The sequence below is a fragment of the Cannabis sativa genome, chromosome 2 (assembly GCF_029168945.1).
Source record: "Cannabis sativa cultivar Pink pepper isolate KNU-18-1 chromosome 2, ASM2916894v1, whole genome shotgun sequence".
In the NCBI taxonomy this organism is placed as follows: Eukaryota; Viridiplantae; Streptophyta; class Magnoliopsida; order Rosales; family Cannabaceae; genus Cannabis; species Cannabis sativa.
In genome coordinates this window covers 10739292-10760680 of record NC_083602.1, presented here as the reverse complement: position 1 = coordinate 10760680, position 21389 = coordinate 10739292, and the positions used below count along the sequence as shown (strand labels likewise).

Below are 21389 nucleotides of genomic sequence, written 5' to 3'. Positions count from 1 at the left end.
TAGGAAGCCCATTTAAGTTTAATTAATTAAATGGACTAGGTTGCTAAAATAAATTTTCACATAAGTAATTTTATTTAGGCCCAATTAGTATTAGGCTTATTCAATGAATAACAATTATTTTATTTAAAGGTTAAATTCCTCTCCTTTGGAACTTGGTGAGAGTTAGGGGCCATAGAAGTGGGTACGACATACTGAACCCAGCACTCTCTCACATGAACCACCCCAATTGTGAAGGCCTATTTGTCTTATTTAAATAATTGTATTATGTTAATTATATTAGTCTAACCTAATTAAAATTGAATTAGCAACATAATGAACTTTAAAATATATGAAATTTATTTTTCATTGAATATTTTAAAGTTAATTTTAGAAAAATACTTAGTTAATTGAGATACACTCTAGATAGTTATTTCTAATAACTAATTATATTTTCTAATATTTGATTAGGAAAATATTAAAAGTTGAAAATTAATTATTTTTAATTAATTTTGGACCAACTTAAATTAAAATATTTTTCCTAGTATTAAATTAGAATTAATAATTAAATTGATTTTATACTTAATTATTTAATTCTTATATTTAATACATTTAATAAAATTAAAAATTAAATATTTAAGTTGATTTTATTCTTGATATTTAAATATTATTATTTTCAGAATATTTAATTAAATAGAAACTTATTTTTAAGTTGGAAATTTTAATTTCAGAACAAGTTAAATTCTTCAAAAAAATTGTGTTTTTGACTGTTTACCAAATACACTTTTATCACAACTTTTAACTTTTCCAAAAATTATGCCAAACAGGCCCCTAAACTTGTTTATTTCATGTGAGTTTCTAATCGTGTCTGACCTATTTTGTAGACACTATTATTAACCATGTTGTCAAAGTGTTCAGACGTGGTCTCAAAACTCAAAAAGTTCCAACGCATATTGTTATTATTATTACATATTTTGAAAGTGAGGTGGTGGCATCACTGGCATGAATACGGCAACCACGATTAAGGATAAAAAAAGTAATTCATTATAATGGCAAATGCTTGAATAGATTCAACAATTGAATCGACGGAGCACAAAGGTTACGCTGGGTTTTAGTCTTCTAATTTATACAACTCAAAATGAATGACGACTTGGTAAAAATTACAAATTGAACTCCATAATGCACAACAAAAATAATAATCAGAATTAGAAAGACAGAAGAAAGATCACATTCCCCCATCCCTACATTTCTATTTTCCTTCTCCTTTTACCTAGTATTCAGTTCTAAATAGAGTTTAATTAATGGAACAACCTTAACGAAAACAATTTTGTACTTTACCACCCTATAATCTATATAATTAATTACAAACTAGGAAGGGGAAAAAAAAGCAAAGCATAATGTTGATGGAATTGCACAAACTCACGGCTTAGGCCCCTTTCTGTGGCAGTGTTTCAAAGGCCGAGATGGTATTTTCGAATTTTATCCGATGCAGAGGGGCGCCACTTTGCTTTATAGCACAAGCTGTTTTGTCTTCAAGAGGGCAACGTGCTTTTAGCATGGAAAAGACGTGATTGTTTAGCCTCCTTGCTTTCTTCATTGATTCTATTAGGACCTCCCATCCCTTCACCCAAACAAAAGTACATTTCATCAAAGATTATATAGAACACATAATTTTAGTTTGGTAGTCTCTACTGTTACAATACTAATATACATGGGCCTGATTATTGATTTTTGAAATCTTAATGCTATATAAGCTTAAAATAGATGAATGTTCATACCTGGGAAAACTGAGGATTCCTGGGTGATTGTACAGATGATACAGTCTCTACTTCTGCAACATTGAGGACTTGATGCGAAAAATCGAAAAGCTCGAAATGTATCTGCTGCCCAAGCAAATAAATTATCGTGCAACCACCCCATGCTACTGAATCACCCAGCAATTCACGATTGCCTGAAGATACTTGCTCAGATTCTTCCAAATATCCCTACAATTCATTTATTCTGACACATTAGCAGGAATACAAGATATACAGTAAGCTGGCAAAGAACACAAGCCAAAACTTGGATGTGCTTCTAAGTTAGAATGACGTGTATGTGTCTTTGCATGCACATCGTTGTGTAATACAAACTTATTGATATAGTTGTATGACTGTAAATATAGATAGGAAGGAAGAAATAATTCAGATCATTCATAACAAAATAAATTGTTGCAATTTGACCAGTGCAATAATATATTTTGGCTTTCAAGATAATTTCTTCAAGATTTCAATAGAAAATGCAGTAAAAATGCTCTAACACATACACTGAGGATTTGACATATATGCCAACATAAAACTTTTGCTTACAATTTGAAGCCCACTGTATATTCTGTAGAAATCCTTTGAAGTTGTAATGTCAACAAATCCTGTTTTGGGAATAGCACTCCATTTACTGCAATACTTATCCAATGCTGCACTTGTAAAGGCGAGGGCATATTCAAGCACACTTCCAGTATTCATGTTTGCCTTGTATAAAAGATCTGCGATTGGAGAACACTTATTTTAAAAGAACTATAAAGATAAAAGCAAGACTCACGTATGACAAAAATTTTACGGAGAAAGCAAGCAACTGGAATATCGAGTAATAAAACTTTCTTGCCCCCAAAGAGCACAGAACTAAGGCGGGTTTGGTTCAGAGGAATGAAAATGTAAGAATGGGAATGGGAATGAGAATAAGAATAGGAATAGAATAAAATTAAAATACATAAAAAAAATTGATAAAAAAATTATTAAATTTTTTCTCATCATGCATTGGAATGGTCTTTCCTTCCATTTCAAAATGAAATTGTCATTCCACCAAAATAGTGAAAAAGCCATTCTATTGGAATGACATTGCAACACCTTAATATGCAACCAAACAAAAGAATGGAATGGAGATTGTTTCCTTTCTTTTTCATTCTATTTCATTACCTCCAACCAAATGCCACCTAATGTATGGGAAAAAACTCACTGGTGAAGATAACCATAACCACAAGTTCAAAAGTCAGAGTAGTTACAGTCCAAAAAATAAATATATTATGTATAATTATATATATAATCTATTTATATGACCACATTGACACTGCATTAAATTCAAAAGATGATATAGATAGTATTTACCAAGATTTTCGAAAACTAAATGCAAAGATAAAGAGATGGAGATTTTTTACGTAGTTCGAGTATTAATTAACCTTAGTCCACGAGTCAATCTATTAGCCTCTAAGGGTGTATTTGATGTGTTTACAGTAGTTTTGCAAGAAACCATAACTCTGTACTCTCAGTTTCTCTTGAAGAAAAACCCGAAGAGTAATATTGGCAGAATTTTTGCTATAAAATGTTCTGATCCCCCTTCATATGGAAATAGAAGCGCATTTATAGGCTAAATGGCGAGTATAGACATGTCTATGACCCGCCTAAGGTTCTGCTGAAAGTCCACTAATGAGGTAAACTGCATGCAAAATGAGAGTTGACTATTGCATCCCTCGAAAACAATTATGCCCATGCATGCTGCAGCTAGACAATTGGGGATCATTTGTACTACGTGGACACGTATTGCTCAAAGATTTAACCTTCAAAAGTAGAGGCCACGTGTCGCCCAAAGCTTTCACCTTTAAAAGTAGAGGTTTGCAAAATCCGTCTGGCAAAAAGGTGGGCACTACCATGCCTGGACACAAGGGACAAGATTTGATCTTGTGTCAAAAAAACCATAATTGTCACAGGGTCAATCGGGTTATTCCAAAAGTAGACGTTCGCGACACTCCTCGACGGTCGACATCCGCATTAAGCCCTTTGAGTACCCGTTTGGGTATCAACTAGGCAGGCTTCCATATTCGGACCCTTCCGTGTCCAGAAGAGACAATTTCATTTGCGTCTGGAAGCCAGGATAGGGCAAAGTGGACTCCCATGCATCTTTTCAGTCTTGACTTGCTCATGGATTCGCGAGGCTTCTCCGTGACAAGGTTGTAGTAGGGGATTTTAATTAGTGAGATTATGAGGTTATCTCTTCCTTTATTTGCCACGTGTCACTTGCTCACAAACACGGATAACATTTACTCCCAAGCTTCTGGGACTCTATGAGATCTAGGAGCGTGCAGTCCTCTTCCGTTTCTTAAAGATAAGTGCTTGACTGGCAACTGCGGAGATCGTGAACGCATCCCGTGAGCTGTCATCAAGTAAAGGGCCATAAATTGAAGGTATCACAGGCGTGGCACGCATGCGACGCCTTTAAAGGAATTGTTATTTCTTGGGAAGAGATGTAATGATGGCAGGACGATTGAAATGACCTCTCTTTTAATGCGTACGATACTCGAGGCGTGTAATGATGAATAATAAACGCCAAGGGTGAGTTTTAAATGCCATCTTTTCAACTTCCCATCCATTAAATCAAAGTGTGCTTTTTGGAAGAAGAGATCTGGGTCATTCATTTCAAATGGCAAGGATCTTGGTTGAAGTATAAAGCAATGTTTAAAAAAACGCAAATGAGCCTTGAGGCGGTTTTTTTTTTTTTTGTAAGGCGAGGCGTAAGCCTCAAAAATTAATAGAATCAATACTTTTAGAGCACCTAAGAGGAAGAAGAAGCAGCAAGCTTTTTTTTTTTCGTGGGTTGAACTTGAAGCAATATGCGACGGTGTGTCTTTGCTTGTGAAGAAAGAGATGAGCTGCTATGAAGAAGATAAAACTAGGGTTTTATTTTTTAAGTTTTATTTGGGTTCACTTAAGTATTTTATTAGGCTTTTCTATTAATGTTTATTGGGCTTTTTTAAAATTTTTCAAGTCTTTTAAATTAGGCAGCAGAAAACTAAATTTAAAATACCAATTTGGGCCTTTTTTTAGGGCTGAAATAGCCCATTTCACACACAAAATTTGAGGCACACGCCTCTTACGCCTCAACGCCTCACGCCTCAACTCAACGCCTCACCACATGAGGCGTACGCCTCACTTCTTCTCAGCAAGGCGCACGCCTTGAGGCACTGTTCAAACGCCTCAGCTTGAGGCACGCCTCAAAAACGCCTTTTTAAACATTGGTATAAAGGATTCGCCCAACCCATTTCTTCTTTTCATAACCTCAGACTCTTAAAATTCTCATTTTCAAATTTCAAACCAGAGCTTCCCATTTTCCTAAAAACTTCCCTTTCACCGCCGTTTCCAACAGTGAATGCAAGAGCCTTCGATTGCTTGATCCAATATTTTCTAAACCTTTGTTCAGCCCGTTTTCCAGATGCAGAGCCATTAAACCTCGAACTGCTGCACCCCAGACCGACAAAAGTTTCGACGCTCAAGCCGGCTACAATCGGGTAATCGACCGGGTTCAGCATTCTTGGGCAAATTTCCACGAAAACCTCTCTTTCCTGACTCACATAACAAGTATCCTGACACCCTATTGACTATTTACCTTTTCGTATCTAAGACAAAAATGTCTTGTTCAAGCTAAGTCTACGATGTCTTGTATGTTTGAGTGGTAAAATGTAGCTCGTAGAGTTTCATTTCTAGGACAGGATTATGTGGAAAAAATTTTGCATCAGAAAATGATGGTATTGTATGTATAGTTTGGATATGGCTGTTTGCGCTCCGTAGACATTTGCATACTTATAGGATTCTGGAATTAGGGAAGAATTAGGGCAGAATTAGGCAAGAAGAATTTTTGGACTGTGTATTTTCTTCAAACCCATTTCGAGTTGTTAAGACTCTGAGGGGCTTTAGTTTCTCGAGTTCTGCTTTAGCTTTTGTTCTTGTAACTTTCCTTGGGTTCCCGATCTATTGCTTCAAGTTGTCTAGGAAAAACGTATTTCGGGCAGTGATAGGTTTGCCGAGGACCTCTCTGAGCAATTTTAGGGGAGACCTTTCTCGATACCCATTTTGTCATTAGATAGTGGGTGTCTAATTGCTTAGTTTTTCCTCTCTTCGTCTTTCCAGTGATGGATTTGAACCATGAGTTCCACCTTGAGGCTGTGGAAATCGAAGAGAATCCACCAGTTGCTCTTATGGAGAAAGTGGCTACTGAGGAAATGACAACTGAGGCTCCAGTCCCCGAGCTTCAACAAGATGGCACAATGGAGACTATTCCGGAGGCTACTCCATCCGGGATAGCTGAGGAGTCTAAGGGAAAAGGGAAGGCTAAGACTCCGCCTCTTGCTCGGGCACCCAACAGTTCCATTTGGAAAATGGACCAAAAAGAGAATTGTTTCTGTTTGTATGGAATGCTGGAGATGTATGCCTCAAATATCAGACTTCACAACTTGCCAGGACTAATGTGTCATAGGTTATCCGTCGATCAGGAGTCCGCATCCATGAGCACCGATGGATTCAGTGCTTGGAGCTGGACCCACATCTCGAACAAAGCACACCTCCCTCTTAGGGCGTATTTCGCGGATTTCATCGCGAGGACCAGGATTGCTCCTTACCAGCTAATACCTCCATCTTACAAACTCCCAGCCGGATGGTATATTTTTTGTAGAATTCACAAATTCGAGGTGCCTACTCTGGAAGAAATCCTCTATTTTATAGCATGAAGCCTCAGCCGAAGAGGACCAACTGCGAAAAGGTGGGCTTCTATAAGTTGGAGAGGTATTCAGACTCTCACTGTCCCACCAGCCATACCAAGCGCACCCACGACCTCAGGGAGTATTGGTTCTTCTCCACTGGTTTTCCAATGAAGAGAGTGCTTACTCTTCAGCTCAGCTTCCAAATTCCAAGTAAATTATGCTGAACTGATTGTTTCGATCTCTTTCCTTTCAAACCCTCCTCTAATTTGATTTGAGTGCTAATTGAGCTTTCACATTTCTTTTGGCAGAGTCTGTGCCTCGGAGTGCTAAGATTGAAAAATTGGACAAGAAGGTGGCCCAATATATGGCCTTCACTGAAACCCAACTGAAAGTCGAGGGTTTGGTTACCACTCCATTACTCTGTGAGCATGGACTCATCGTTGGCTTTCAAAGTATAGACTACATCTGTGGCCGGGGCCAATGCCAGGCCTCAAAAGAGGTTAAGGAAGCGATAGTTCATGATTTGGCCAAGATCATTACAGAAGCCGTCAAAGAGGACCAGCTTCTAGAAACTAGTTGGATGGTCCAGCACCCAAACCCTCTGACAAAGGTTGAGCAGATCTAGGAGAGGTATGCTGCAGCATACCCGGACAAAGGCGCCCCAGGAGCCAACACTTCCGGAAGATGTAACAAAGCCTTCTGCGTATCCCACACCCCCAATCTTCATCGCATATCCCGGATAGACCAAGAGAGATTCAATACATATTTTTTAAATTTAGATCACACTAAGTACCCCATGAATGAATTCATATGTAGGGTAGGTGATATCATTCGGAGTCCTAGCAATCCAAAATTATCTCTAGATACTATTAGGTGGACCCTTTTGCGATCATGTCCTTCTCACACTTCAAAGAGCACGACAGCTTCATTGGCTGGGAGGACATGACCTTCTTCGCTCGTAGAGAACCTTATAACTGTTCACTAAACGGTTACACCCACACGCGCACTTGTTAGGAACATATTGTTGTATGTTTATTGTGCTTTGGCTTTCCTGTTTAGAGTTGGCTTGTCAGCCATATGTTCGTTATGTTTGCTGATACTCCCAAAGCGAAAATGTTGAAGTCACTGAGTGATAAGACCACGAAGAGCCTGACCAAGACGGAGGGCTCCAAAGGAAAGGGGAAAGGCAAGACCTAGGCCCACAAGACCCGCAATGCAAAGCCTCCGTCTACTTCATCTTTGTCTGATGTCCGGGAGATTCCTCCTCCCACGAAGGCTAGCACCAAAGCTTGCGGTTTCCAGACTCCCGCTGGGGCAGACAAGACTCATGCCGCAACTAGGGAGGCTTCCAAGGAACCAGTTGTGTCCGGGACTGGCGCAACCCAAACTGGCAATATTGAACCACTAGCTTAGGTGGAAGCTTCGCCACCATTAGCCGTGGAGGTCTTGGTGGGGAACAATGCTTCAAACGAGAGTCTAGACTCCCAAGCGCAAGACTCCTCCACCTTCCGGTAGGGACGCCAAGAAAGCTAGATCTGCTGCGGACAGGCATCGTTCTTTGGGAGGAGAGGGGGATCTTCGCAGATCCACCACTAATCCATCCTTGTCAAACACAACTAACCAACAGCAGCAACAACAAAACCAGCAACAACAGCAACAACTTCAACAACCACAACACCATCAACAACAACAATACCAATAATTACCATCAAAACAACCACAACCACCGCAACAACACCCTCAGTCAGGAGCCATCATTCCTTCGTGGGGCCACAATTCTACTTCCAGCCAACCACTCAGGCTTGTCTCTTCCTTGCCCAAGATTCCATCTTTAGGCTTCAAGTTTCCACTGAAATCCACTCGCCTCGATCATGCAATTTTGAAGAAGGTAGGAGAGATCGAGGGTATTCTGAGGAAGCGCCATGAAAAGGAAAGGATTGTTCTCCAAAAGAGGGCCGACAACCTTTTCGCAGTAAAGAGGGTTGAGATCTCCAAGGGCATTCGCACCACTTTTCAAAGAGTGCAACTGAGCTAACGTCGAAAAAGTGGGCCATCTGGAGTAGCAGCGATGTACTCACTTTGGCTCAAGCCTCAAAACAACAGGCGGTTGGGGTAAGTCTTGACTTCTTTGTCTTAGCTCTTGTTGTCGTGCATTGTCTTCTTATGCTACTTTGTTGTATCAGATGGCCTTGATTGTAGAGCGTACTTCAAAGGAAGTTGGGGCTCTGTTATAGAGCTTGAGCAAGCCAACGCTAGGAGCCAAACTTTGCATATTGACAACAGGTGTCATCCCTTAATGGCAAGCTTCTTCAAGTGACAAAGGAGATAGATAACAAGGATGGCCGACTCGTGATCCAAAGCAATGCTCTACAAACCACACTCAGAGGTCAACAATTTGAAAAATAAGATCGATGAGAAAAATCTGGTGATTAAAGGTGCACTGGGTAATGCTGAAGGCCTGAAGAAGGAGGTTGAGGACCTGAAGAATGCGAAAGACTCATTGAGCGTCAAATATGATCAACAAACTACCCTCTTGTAGAGTATCTGCGCGACTAGCAACGCATGCTTTGACACGATCACGAAGTCAATTAGGGCTTGACCCTTGATTGACACCCTTAGCTGGCATTGGATGTCAAACTGGCTAAATTCCATTGCCCATTTGAACAACCTGTTCGATGCCTCCAACTTTTGAAGCACTTGGCGGAGAGAAAGATTGGTCAGTACCTTGATAGTGTGGGCTTGAAAGTAGGGTCTGAGCTTTCTGGAGGCGACTAGTAAGCAAAAGGTCAGCTTTTCGATCAAGGGATACCTAGATTCTCCCCACAGCAAAGAACCAATTGCAAGTCCCGATTGTAAGGCCACAAGTTTTATGTCATCTGTTACTTTTGTCTTTGTTGCCCCCTTCATCATGCGCTGGGTAAAGTTCTTCAAGCTCTCTCCGACTTGTTGCTTGACATTAATGATAGAGCCCATTTCCATGTCATAGTCGCGGGCAGCAATGAACTGTTTCCGGAAGGCAGATTCTTCCATGAATGGATTGATCCGAGAGCCAATCTCTTCCACCAATCTTCTGCAGATTTGGTAAGGGTCAAAGAGAAGCACAAGCACTTGGCATCTTCACTGACTCTTGCCACTTGCATCATTTTGTTGTATTTGGCTAGATGAGTCTTTGGATCAGTGAGCCCATCGTACAGCTCGATTTGGGGCATCTTGAAGTTCTCCAGGAGTGGAGATTCCATGATGCTTCTGACGAAATCGGTCCGAAAATAAAGTGGATCAATTTCGTCAGTGCAGCAATTTGTTCTTCCAATCTCTTGGTGTCAATGTCTGGGAGATCTCTCCCACGAACTTTGTCGTTTAAGTGGTTTCCTAAGTCATTACAACGTGGCCTTGCCTTCTCGCCTTTTTTCTTTTCGTACTTGGCGTCCAGACGCCTTTTGAGATCCACCGTGGACCAACTGTCATCGAAGTACTGTCCCCCTGTCCCACCGTCTTGGTTTATAGAATCACTAAGGCGATTTTTCCATCCCTTGGGCTTTGGTACTTTCGTACAAGTCCTTTTTGGCGTTACAGGGCCTTTCTGGGCAGAAGGCGTCCGAGCCTCGAGCCGTCAATCACCTTCTAGCCTGAGAAGGCTAGTTGGCCGAATTCGTCTTTTCTCGAGGAGGTATAGGAGCATTTGGGTTCTTAGGGTTGTCCTGTACAGGAGCAGAGGTTCCAGCATTGGCAGGGTTTTTCCTGTTGTTTCCTCCGACACATTCCACCGTGGGGTCATTGTCAGAATCCCCCTCGTCCAAATCTCCAAACTTGGCTTGAAGGCGAGCCATCATTTTCTCCATTCTTTGAGAGAACTTTTCTTGATGGGCTAGCTTTCGTTTGGTCTCGAGCAACTCGTTAGACACTCGAACTACCTCGGGATCTTGCTCATAATAGTAGTCGTCATTGACATACTCTCCATCGTCTTCCTCCTCTTCATCCTCAGCATCTCTCTCATCATTAATGCTGTCATGCAGATTGTTTAAGTCGTCCTCTCTATTGTTCACATTAGATGTATCCCCGCCTCTCGCATCACTCGGCAGGGCGTGCTCTGTTGAGAGGGGGTTTACTTCCTCCATGACGGTCTTGAGGCAGCCTTGAAGAGTCTTCTTAAGAACCGTCTTTTGTGTGAAAACCATGGTAGTAATAACACTATTAGTTTTACGTCTTTTTTCAGCTCTCAATGAAAGGACCAAAATGTTTACCGAGATTTTCGAAAACTAAATATTTTAGAACTAAAAATATAATAAAATGCAAAGATAAAGAGATGGAGATTTTTTACGTGGTTCAGGTGTTAATTAACATAAGTCCACGAGCCAATCTATCAGCCTCTGCCCCCCCCCCCCCCCCCTTCGTATGGAAAGGGTATTTATAAGGTAAATGGTGGGTCATGGACATGGATTTCTGCTAAAATTCCACTAATGGGGTAAATTACATGCAAAATGAGAGATAACTATTGGGTCCCTTGGAAACAATTGTGCCCGTGTGTGCTGGAGCTAGACAATTGGGCACCATTTGTACTACGTGGACACGTGTCGCTTAAAGATTTAACCTTTAAAAGTAGAGGCCACGTGTCACCCCAAAGCTTTCACCTTAAAAAGTAGAGGTCTGTAATATCCGTCTAGCAAAAAAGTGGTCGAGGTGCCTGCACTACCATGCCTGGACACAAGGGACAAGATCTAATCCTGTGTCAAAGAAGGCATAATCGTCACTGGGCCAATCGGGTTATTCCAAAGGTAGACGTCTGCGACACTCCTGGACGGTCGACTTCCGCGTTAGGCCCTTTGAGTACCCGTCCAGATATCAACTGGGCAGGATTCCATATTCGGACCCTTCCAGATCCGGGAGAGACAATATGTCTTCCACGTCCAGGAAGCCAAGTACATGTTTGGCATCATAACTAAAAAACTGTTTTTTGTTTTTAAAAACAGAAAATTATTTTTTGAAAACAATTAAGCATGTTTGGCCTTGTTTTTTTAAAACATTTTTCAGAAAACAAAGTTACAAAAAACAAAAATTTTGAAAACAACAAAATGTTGTATTCTGTTTTAAAATACAATTCACTTTTGGTCAATATTGTTTTTAGAAAACACTAACCAAACGTGACTTATGTTTTGAAAACTTCAAAAACTAATTTTTGTTCTCATTTTTAAAAACACTTTTTTGAAAACAAAAACCAAAAAACAATACCAAACATGCTCTAAGATAGGGCAAAGTGGACTTCCATGTATCTTCTCAATCTTGACTTGCTCTTGGATCCGGGAGGCTTCTCCGTGACAAAGTTGTAGTGGGAGATTTTAATTAGTGAGATTATGAGGCTAATCTCTTCCTTTATTTGCCACGTGTCACTTGCTCACAAACACAAATAACAATAAGTGATGCACATTTAAGCTAGACTCTCCAACCATACAATATTTGAGGACATAAAAAACTACAGCAATTGCTATGTAGGTATCCAAGAAGTTGAATCTTAAACTTTAGAGAGGGCTAACCACCTGCTTGACCATTTGAGCTACCCAAGAATTGATAATATTTAAATACAACGAGTTTATGAAAAATTGAATGTTTGACTCTGTACCTGCAGCTTCTGCCTGTTTTGATAGGGTGTTGAAAGAGGTTGGATTTGGGCACCCTGGCTTAGATAAAATTGCAGCAGTGACTGATTTAAATAGACTGACAATTGGACTATCTCCACCATCTTGAGAATGTAATACTTGTCCATCAGCACTAGGAAGTAGACCCAACCAAGGAGCTGTTTGCATGAAGTGCCAGGTATCTACTTCTCTCTGTTCAGCATGTGAAATAGCAACAATAAGATTCAAGTGACCAGAAACACTAAATTCAACTTTAACTAACCAATTAGACAGTATAAATTAGGTTCATCCTCCCATAATATGAAATTCAGGCAAAGGAATTCTCATGTTATAAAGTCCATAATGTTGCCATATATATGTTATCTTTTCCGATTGCACATCACTTTGGATGTACGTTATTCTTACAATACGGGTTTTGATTTATAATCATCTCTAATATGTAAAATGAAGCACGGGATACCAACCAACACTATATCAAGAAGCCCCATCCAATATAACACACTTCCAATTTCCTTTATCCCCCTAAGAACCTCTGATTTGAGCTCTGATTTTGTTCCCCAATTAAGATGTTCTTTTACAAGCCTCATACAACCTGTCCAGAGAGAAATCTTCACACAGATCAGGAAATATCATCCAAAAAACTCTTAAGAGAATAATATTAAGCTTGAAGAACACGCAATATACACACAAACACATGCTGGAAAGAAGAAAACATATGTTAGTGATTAACAATAATAATAAGATTTCACTTTACTTTGGATATAAAATGCCACAAGATAAGGTCAGTGTGCCAACATAACATCAACATCATAATTATATTGTAAGCTAGTGTTGGATATGATATGCATCACGTTTCAATTTAAGATATTGTAAGCTAGTGTGACAGGTACAGGATGTTATTCTATTTGAACTTGCAACGTGATGCATATTATGTACCTGTCACACCCCCATCAAAAGGAAGCAATCCAATGGATTTTGGCAATGATTCTTGCAATCCGGTGATCATTGGTTCAAGTGTTGTTAGCTGAAGCAAGCAGGCAGATGTCATTAGGCTAAATAAATTTTATGTTTTGAAATGCTGGATGCAAATAAGGTGGTGTAATGTAAAAGGGAAATACCTTATTGGATATATGATCCAGAAGTGCCCTTATAAGCCACGGCAGGGATCTAGACCCTAGAAGCTTGACAATTGAGAACATATGGGGAACTCCAAAGAAACCACTATGAAGCCGTGCAAAACTTTGATGAGCCAAATTTAATTCCTATCACACCAAAAACAAAGGTAGCAGAAAATAAGATTATCCAGCTAAATCATATATATGATGAAAAGCATTATTCTACTTAATTATGGTGCTTGAGAAATAGATTCTTACTTGTGTACCACAGTAGAAATTAGGCTTTGCATAGGGAACTGATGGCTTTTGCACAGGAACATGTGGAACCTTTGATGATCTAATAAAACGCTGGGTAGTGTTGCAAAGGATAAAGTTTGGCAAGAAATCATTTTGCATCTCAGACCATATCTGAAAGACAAAAGTTGATTAAGAGAAAACTCAAAATAAGTCTCCAATAGTTTTTATTTTCCCAGATTAAATAAGATTCTCATACACATCTATCTATCTGTGTGGGTGGGTTTAGATACTCATTCTATTTTTGAAGCAAAAAGAAACTGCTCCTCGAGTGACACAAGGCAAGCTTATCATATTAGAATAACGAAGAAAATGTTACTAAACCTGGGAAGCAAGTCTACTAGAAAATGACACGAGAGATATATTCTCTTGCATCTCACTCATCATCAAACTGAAGGAATCTATTGAAAGATCTGTTGATAGCAAACAATGAGCATGCTTCAAAATATCTACCAACTTTTCCAACTCCTGAAACCATAAAATCACATTTAATGAGTGATAATAAACAAGGTGTTTCTTAATGCTACATGACAAAAGTAAATAAAGTCAATCAACTTACAACTATAGCACACAGGTCCTGAGACTCAAAACGGTCAAAGAGAAATTCAAGATTCTCCCTAAAAACTTTATTCATCCGCTCAGTAATCAAACTTCTCAAGTTAATTGTCCTCCCAAGTAGCTGTATTAATAAGCACATAAAAGAGCAGAGAACCAAAGTTAAAAATGTCGATCTTATGATATCAAAACGCCAAAGATAAACATAAATTTCTAATATCTAGTAATAAAAGCCTTTTTGTTTCAGATACCAAAAGAAAGAAAGTAACAAACTCAAAAATATTATTCACCTTCACTCTAGTCATCTTTAGGAGTGCAGTAAACCTCATTGGTTGGATAGAAAATTTATCACCATTATCTGATGCGAAGAGGAATGAGGGATCAAGTAATTCACTGCAAATATATGGCCAACAATATTTATTAGCTATCTCATAAATCTTGTAAAAGGAGTAACAATAGCATTGATATATCAGTGGCACAGGAAAGAAAAAAACACAAACCTCGCTGCCCAGCTCTTGTAATATGTAAATACAGTGTCGCACAGTTTAGAAACAAATAAATCAAAGCAGTGATCCACCTATATTTTAAAGAAAACAATATGGCCAATCATCAAGAAACAACTTTGGAAAAGAAAAAAGTTTATCCACGAGTGGCAGTATAAGAGAAGTATCCGTACGCAATGGAAGATGCTTTCAATTCAGCAAGGGAATTTATTGGACCAAACTAACATGTATCTTCAAAAAAATGAGGGAAAAAAAAGCATAACCGCTGATTGAAGAAAGATTAACATGACTCAGGCAGAATTCCAGAAAACTCTGCTTTTGTAATAAATGATTTATCATTATCATAACAAGTTTGTACTAAATATTAGCTAAAGGAAAATATTTTCAAAGATTAATAACCAATCGTCAAAGAAAGAATATAGTGGACAGTAAAACAAGTTAAAAGAATTGTTATTGCCCTAGGATGAATGGAAATACAAGAATAAAATTATAATTTCTCGAACTACAGAAATTTCCGTACCTCAGCCTCAATTTCATCATAGAGGAATCGTTGTTTCAAAACAATTAATGCTTGCTGGGCTGAATCATTATAGATGTCAAATGGCATCAAAATACTCTCAATAAGACTCGTGTTCTGTGACTCAAGAACATAATCCACCAACATCCAGGGAAGAGAGCATTCAATAGGAAACTGAACAAGGAGAATAAAAATGTTTCAATAAAACAAGAGGACTAATGGTGACATTATTAGAAAATCATTAAAATTATCCCTCTGTTACACGTTTCAAGTTTGAGATGACTACAATTCTAGTGTTACAAAGTTGATTATACCTGAATAACACGAGATGATTCCAAATAAAATTCTCTAAACCATAGGAAGCCAAGGTCTGTCAAAGTTGCAACTGTTGCTGCAGATTAAATCAAATGAGCATAAGACATTGCTTATAAGGCAATATTAATGATAGTTTGTCTAGCTTATCAACTTTGACACTCTCAGGAAAATGAAGCCAAACAGGACAAAGCAAACATACCTGAGTAATCCAATATATGTAAGAAAAAACTGAGCTTGTAAAAGAAGGTTTCCAACTGTTTCATATCATTGACAGGAATCTCAGACCCACTATTCCCAAAGAGCCCTCCAGGCTTCCTCAGATTACCACCAGAGACCACCTCATATATCAGAAACTGTAAGCAATGGACCTAAATATAGAAGAAAGCTTATCAATTTCTTCCCCCTGTTTTTTTTAAAAAAAATAAAAAATAAATAAACTTGTTTAGTTCAACATCAACCGAAGTATCAGCTGTCCCAAAAGCTTAGATGATATAAAGTTTAATATAAAACTACACCACCTCCTTGGTCTCATGGAAGATTGTGTTTGGATATTTTTTATTTTCAGAGATGCGTAAAATATTTAAATCAAGGATGCATAATTCATGTCTGCATTTTATGTATCTAAGCTCAGGCAAACAAGTCTTTTGCGTGCCTGAGTAGAAAATCGGTATTGTATGTAATGATGATCGTGTTTGATTATTACACATGTAAGCAAATATGAACAAGGATATCACCACAAGTGTTTCCTTTAGTCCAATTCACTCGAACATAAGTTTGCTATGATAATAGAAACTGAGTTAACATGTAATAATTAAACACACAGACAAATGAGAGGAAAGAAACCTGAGAAGCAGTTGGTGCAACAGGCCTAGGGAAAAATACATTTCCTTTGCTTTCTTCTCCTCCATGCTGCAAAGAATGCATTTCAGACTCAGACTTGCCTGTGTTTGCCATCCAATCTGCTGAAAGGGTCCGCATATCAGAAAGAATCCTGAAAAATTAGCAATCAAATCAACATATAAGTATTTTGGAACATGCTACTAGAAATATTACTAGAGTGTATAATCATAGGTAGTGTACATTAAGGTAGCATAAACTTTTAGATGGAACAAAAATGTTAACCAATTAAATCACTAAATACAAAGTGAAATCCCACCTAGAGAGATCCTTCTTCTTCCGAAAGGTAGTCCTCAACATAGTAGCCAATGTATTTTGAACAAAATCTTGGACCTCTGCATGTATTGTTTCCCATAAAGCATCAGCCACCAATGTATCACATTGTTGCATCATGGATCCAATACTTTTAACATAGCTAACAAGTTCAATTAGGGCTTTCCTTTCCTCTGCACTGTAATTATATCGTACAACCTATAATGCAAAGGAAAAATCAGGTCACCATGTGATCTGCAGTTGGAACATGCACTATAGTGGGATGGTGACACCAGCATCTACCATGCTGAGTATGATAAGTATGATGTTAACATCTGTTGGAGATAATACCTTTTCGTAGTCAGAAAAAGATGCTGATGCCTCCTGTAATTCCACAGGAACATCTTTGCAGGGCCGAGAAAACTTCCATGCACATTGTTCCCAGATACGTGCAGTCCATCTGCTTAAAATCTGAAACCCTTCAACGACCATATCATATACGTTGCCCTTGACTTCTTTACACCACTCAACATCAGCACTATCTGATGATTTCAGCAACAAGAGCTGCAAAGGGAAGACAAGATAAAACGGTGTATCTACCTTTTACAATGACTAATAATCAAAAGTGAGGATCTTCATATGAGAACCAAGGAGTATACCTGATTCATGGCAGAAGCAAAGCGAATAGTAAAGTCATCATGCTCGGCACGGATGGATCCAATGTGATTAATGATCAGATAATGTCTCTGATAAGTAATAATGTCAAGGCTTCACTAAAAATTAGACGAAAATAAATGCTTTGAAGTATGTCAAGGCTTCACACAAAAGAACAAAACCTCTTCAGAATTATGTTCTTGTGTGATTGACTAACAGTTCTAGATAGACCAATAAAACAAAAACATTCTAGAAATGTTATAAAAAGTTTATGTGTGGCTGTATCATCCTGACATGTATATTAAAAACTGAATGCTAACTAAAAAAAACAACATTTTATTATATATGCATTACTTTTTTTTCTCTTTTATCCGCATTGCTGATTGTAGAAATAATAAGGTTAAATAAATGTTGAAGAGTACAAGTCCATCATCAGACATAATTCCTTCTTCAGTCAATAAGGATGAAATAAGGTCATAAGGACGATGGTACACATAGCATCAGCTGGTGACTCCACTCACAAGGAAGATGGCACACAGCGCATTAGCTGGTGATTTGAACAGCATATAAAGCCAAAAAAAAAAGGACACAATACAAGATTATATGTCAAAGGATATTCTTGTGCTTCGCGCAGTGGAAGCTCATGAGGTGCAGGAATAGTAAGAAGACGGGTTTGAGAAGAAAATTTTTGAAAATACATTGACAACTCTTTCATAATTGCAGCAGGAGAAAGATGAAGATCTGGAAATGCAGGAATGACTGGATCATTCTGCAACAGATGAAAAAATCACCAAAGCAAACTTTCAAAATAACTAAATATATGCAATCATTCCATTAAGTTAACCCATGTGTCATGTGCCACTTTTTTGTTATTGTACATACCTTAAATATGTTTATCAGTCTGTTAATTTTCACCCTTTTGTATAAAGACTCACTATCCTTTTCTGATGATGTTGCTAAAACAACAAGAACAGGCAAAACACGGAGTAGAATGTGTCTTTCTGGGAACAGAAGCGCAAAATCCAACTCCAGTGACTCAACAGCAAAGACTATGAGAACTTGAAGAATGTCCTCCACACTATGTCACATTAAGGAGCTCAAGGGAGAATAACAAGCCTTAAGATATGACTGTTTAGCTAATATTATTTCATATCTCCGAACATTAAAAGAAAATCTTGAGCATACAAGGAAAATCAAGAAAGTTGATGGAAATTTTCTCTTCACATCATATGAAAAGATGCACTGTCACATGTGCAATATATATCGGATACTTGTTCACCCGGAACATCTCAACGTGCAAATTTAATAAAATAGCCCATCGTGTGCTCAGAAAAATCTGACAGATGAAAATGGAGGTTATTACTGCATTGCAATATCATATTATTGGTTGTATTTTAAATAATAATAAGAACTACATAAGAACCCAAATGGTCATGTCAATACATGGACTAAGTAAAGGAACTAGAATCAAGCACCTGCAAGTCATCTAACTCCTCTCTCATTGAATCAGTGTCATGCCATTGAACACTGACTTGTGTGAATGTCCTGACAAATTACCCAGAAGACAGAAGGATTTATCAACAAATAACACTCTTTTTTGCGAAGCGTATATTCTTTAAAGAAAAAATATGAAGTACTTAAATTTTCAACCAGTAGCAGGCACTGAAATCACTTAGCATGCTATCTTTCCTTTTATGTTTCTAGGTATTTCACAACAATGTATTGTCTGCAGAATTAAATTAAGAGCTATGGGGGCTATTAATTTTATCAGCTATAACAATAATGAAATACTTGTTGAGAAAAAAAATCAGTTATGTTTGGTTGAAGAGATCAATTTATTGTCTTACCTTTTATACCAAGAGAAGTCGTTAGGTATACTTGCTTTAGCATTTTTAAGATGATCTAGTTGAACTAAAACGTCAAGTAACTTCAACATGGACCTGGAGTAAATAATAGTCACCAGGAAAAAAGGTACGGATCATCATCGTGTTAAGAATTTGGGAAATATTGGAGGCAAGCAAAAGCTCAATCTGAAAATGTTACAGAGAGAGAGAGAGAGAGAGGGAGAGAGAGAGATATGTTTCACAAAGAATATGAAAGAATGACTTTACACACCACAGATGAGTTACTGTAGGACCATTTATGCGTCGCTCAGGCCTAGAAAACCGTTGCATGTCAGCAGCTAACTGTCAGAAAAATGCCATTTGTACTAAGGTGAACATTTCATCCTCAATACTACATTTTGAGAAAAATAAATAATAATAATAATAAAATGCATATGAACTTATACTTTAGAAGCAGCTGATGCTTGCCATTGCTGTATTTCACGCAGACGACTCATTTCCAAATCCAGAACTTGATAAGTTTCCATATACAAGTCACCTTGACTTTGTTTCATGGATTCAGGAAGCTGAAACATCATTCCAACAGCATATATGATGTACATAGCATCAGAAAATAATGGTAAGAAGTGTGGAAGTTAGGAGCCGTACAACTTGCTTACTGGAAAAATAAAAGGCCCAACAGAACTACAAGGATTACGTCTACAACTACAAGACCTAAGGTTAACAGTGACACTAAAAAAAGTTTCTCCGCAGGAAGCCGGAAAAAATTAAATTTTTAGGTAAGTATTTTTTATGCTATAAAAGAGTAAGAATAAAAATGAGTAATGTGAAAGAGTTGTATTGTTGAGATTCAAAAGGAAAGTTTTACTTTGAACTATAACCACATTAACCTGAGGTAGCGCTTTGACACAACTACGATATGTATAAAGAACTGATGACATCTCCTTTCCTTCATGAATAAGAGCATTCTGCACACGTTCCAGAGTTCAATTTAGAACACCAGACCATGTATAATGAGAGATTAAGAAACTGGTAATCATTGTAATTATCGGATAACATTATATGTTAGTTATATGAATATAACTTTTAAAAAACTCTCAATAGGAGCAAAAATAAATTCATACCAATTGATTAAGAGCTTTTGTGTCCTCTGATAGAGATAGGCGATATGCAGAAACATCATTATACTCTACAACAATGAAGTAATAATTTAAAAATGAGATATACGTGGGACTTTTACCAACACAAACCATTCAACACTAAGAAAACCATGGCAAGTTTTCAATTAGAGTTCAACATTCTATCAACTTAAAACACTAATATCCCTATAATTTTTCATGCAAGGATGATGATAACTTAAACTTGTAGACGTAGCACTAATGAAATTTAAGTTATTCCTGTCTCACGACATAAAAAGCAACATATTCTCACAGAACCATAAAAAAAACGAAGAAACTAAAAAATTATCATACCAATTGGACTTTCAGTTGCTCCTCTCTCAGTTAACACCCAAATTCCTGGTCCTTGCACTTGTGCTTGCTCATCCTAACAATAATTATTTAAGTATTATGCATATATAGAAATAAAAACAGAATGAGCTGCATTTCAAATCTCAACCCTCATACATGTATTGATTAAACTGTACATGCATTTAGGTCGTTTCTCAAGCTAAATTCATTCTATTGCTATTCAAATTCCAGAAAGCTAGCATGATACTGGCATCTCTAATAAAATATAACCAGAAAAATGTAAATAATAAATCAGCAATAAGTACGGAAATGATTCGCAAAAAAAAAAGTGTGTTCAGTGGAAATACCTCGAGTGAGAATGTAGACAGCGCCGCAATGGCTTCTTCCACAGGAACAGCCATAAAAGTAGAGGTCTTCTTTATGATCTGAGAAAATTTGAATCATCGCATTTCGGCAAACATTTTGAGCAGAAGAAGAAAATAGAATTATCAAAGTAGTCAACACATTCTCTTCATATATATATAATTATCCAAAGTTCATGGCTTACCAGATAATTTGGGAGAGAGAAGATCGGAGAGATTCAGTCGCATTAGGAAACGTTGCTCTGAACTTTAGTTAACGCTGTCCGAAAATGGGAGTGGTTAGAGAAGAGAGACCAGTACTCCGAGTGGGTCGGAGTCGGACAATGAGGACATTTTTGGAATTTACTTTTTTTTTTTTTTTTTTTTTTGCTTTTTAAAGAAAATGTTCATTTTTCTATTTTATTACTCACAATAGTTCTGCCATGATCTAGTAGTATTTGATTATTAATTAAACTAATACATATATAACAACCTCTCAATTAGGGGTGTTCGTCAACTCCCCACTGT

At 37.8% G+C, this 21389-nt stretch overlaps 1 protein-coding gene across 1 annotated transcript; it reads right to left on the bottom strand.

Moving 5' to 3' along the window:
- Positions 1 to 1026: 1026 nt before the first annotated feature.
- On the bottom strand, positions 1027 to 21296 carry LOC115719118 (protein PIR). The gene is made up of 31 exons (XM_030648039.2): positions 21068 to 21296; positions 20868 to 20945; positions 20524 to 20596; positions 20176 to 20240; positions 19942 to 20019; positions 19498 to 19617; positions 19323 to 19393; positions 19055 to 19147; positions 18683 to 18752; positions 18479 to 18543; positions 18090 to 18285; positions 17825 to 17976; positions 17213 to 17306; positions 16905 to 17117; positions 16561 to 16772; positions 16248 to 16395; positions 15604 to 15772; positions 15404 to 15480; positions 15093 to 15263; positions 14570 to 14646; positions 14360 to 14462; positions 14074 to 14193; positions 13839 to 13982; positions 13479 to 13628; positions 13224 to 13367; positions 13042 to 13129; positions 12570 to 12697; positions 12090 to 12297; positions 2322 to 2494; positions 1755 to 1961; positions 1027 to 1597 (listed from the first exon to the last, which is right to left on the bottom strand). The coding sequence occupies exons 2-31, from the start codon at positions 20919 to 20921 to the stop codon at positions 1403 to 1405; spliced, it is 3858 nt and encodes a 1285-aa protein (XP_030503899.2). The 5' UTR covers positions 20922 to 20945; positions 21068 to 21296; the 3' UTR covers positions 1027 to 1402.
- Between the last annotated feature and the right edge of the window lie 93 nt (positions 21297 to 21389).

Excerpts from the sequence above, each read along its gene's own strand:
- LOC115719118 (XM_030648039.2), bottom strand. The coding sequence starts at position 20,921 with ATGGCTGTTCCTGTGGAAGAAGCCATTGCGGCGCTGTCTACATTCTCA. Across the intron at positions 14,194-14,359 it reads TAAAGATGACTAGAGTGAAG|CTACTTGGGAGGACAATTAA; the intron begins GTGAATAATATT and ends TTATTAATACAG. Across the intron at positions 2,495-12,089 it reads AAAACAGGCAGAAGCTGCAG|ATCTTTTATACAAGGCAAAC; the intron begins GTACAGAGTCAA and ends CTCCAATCGCAG.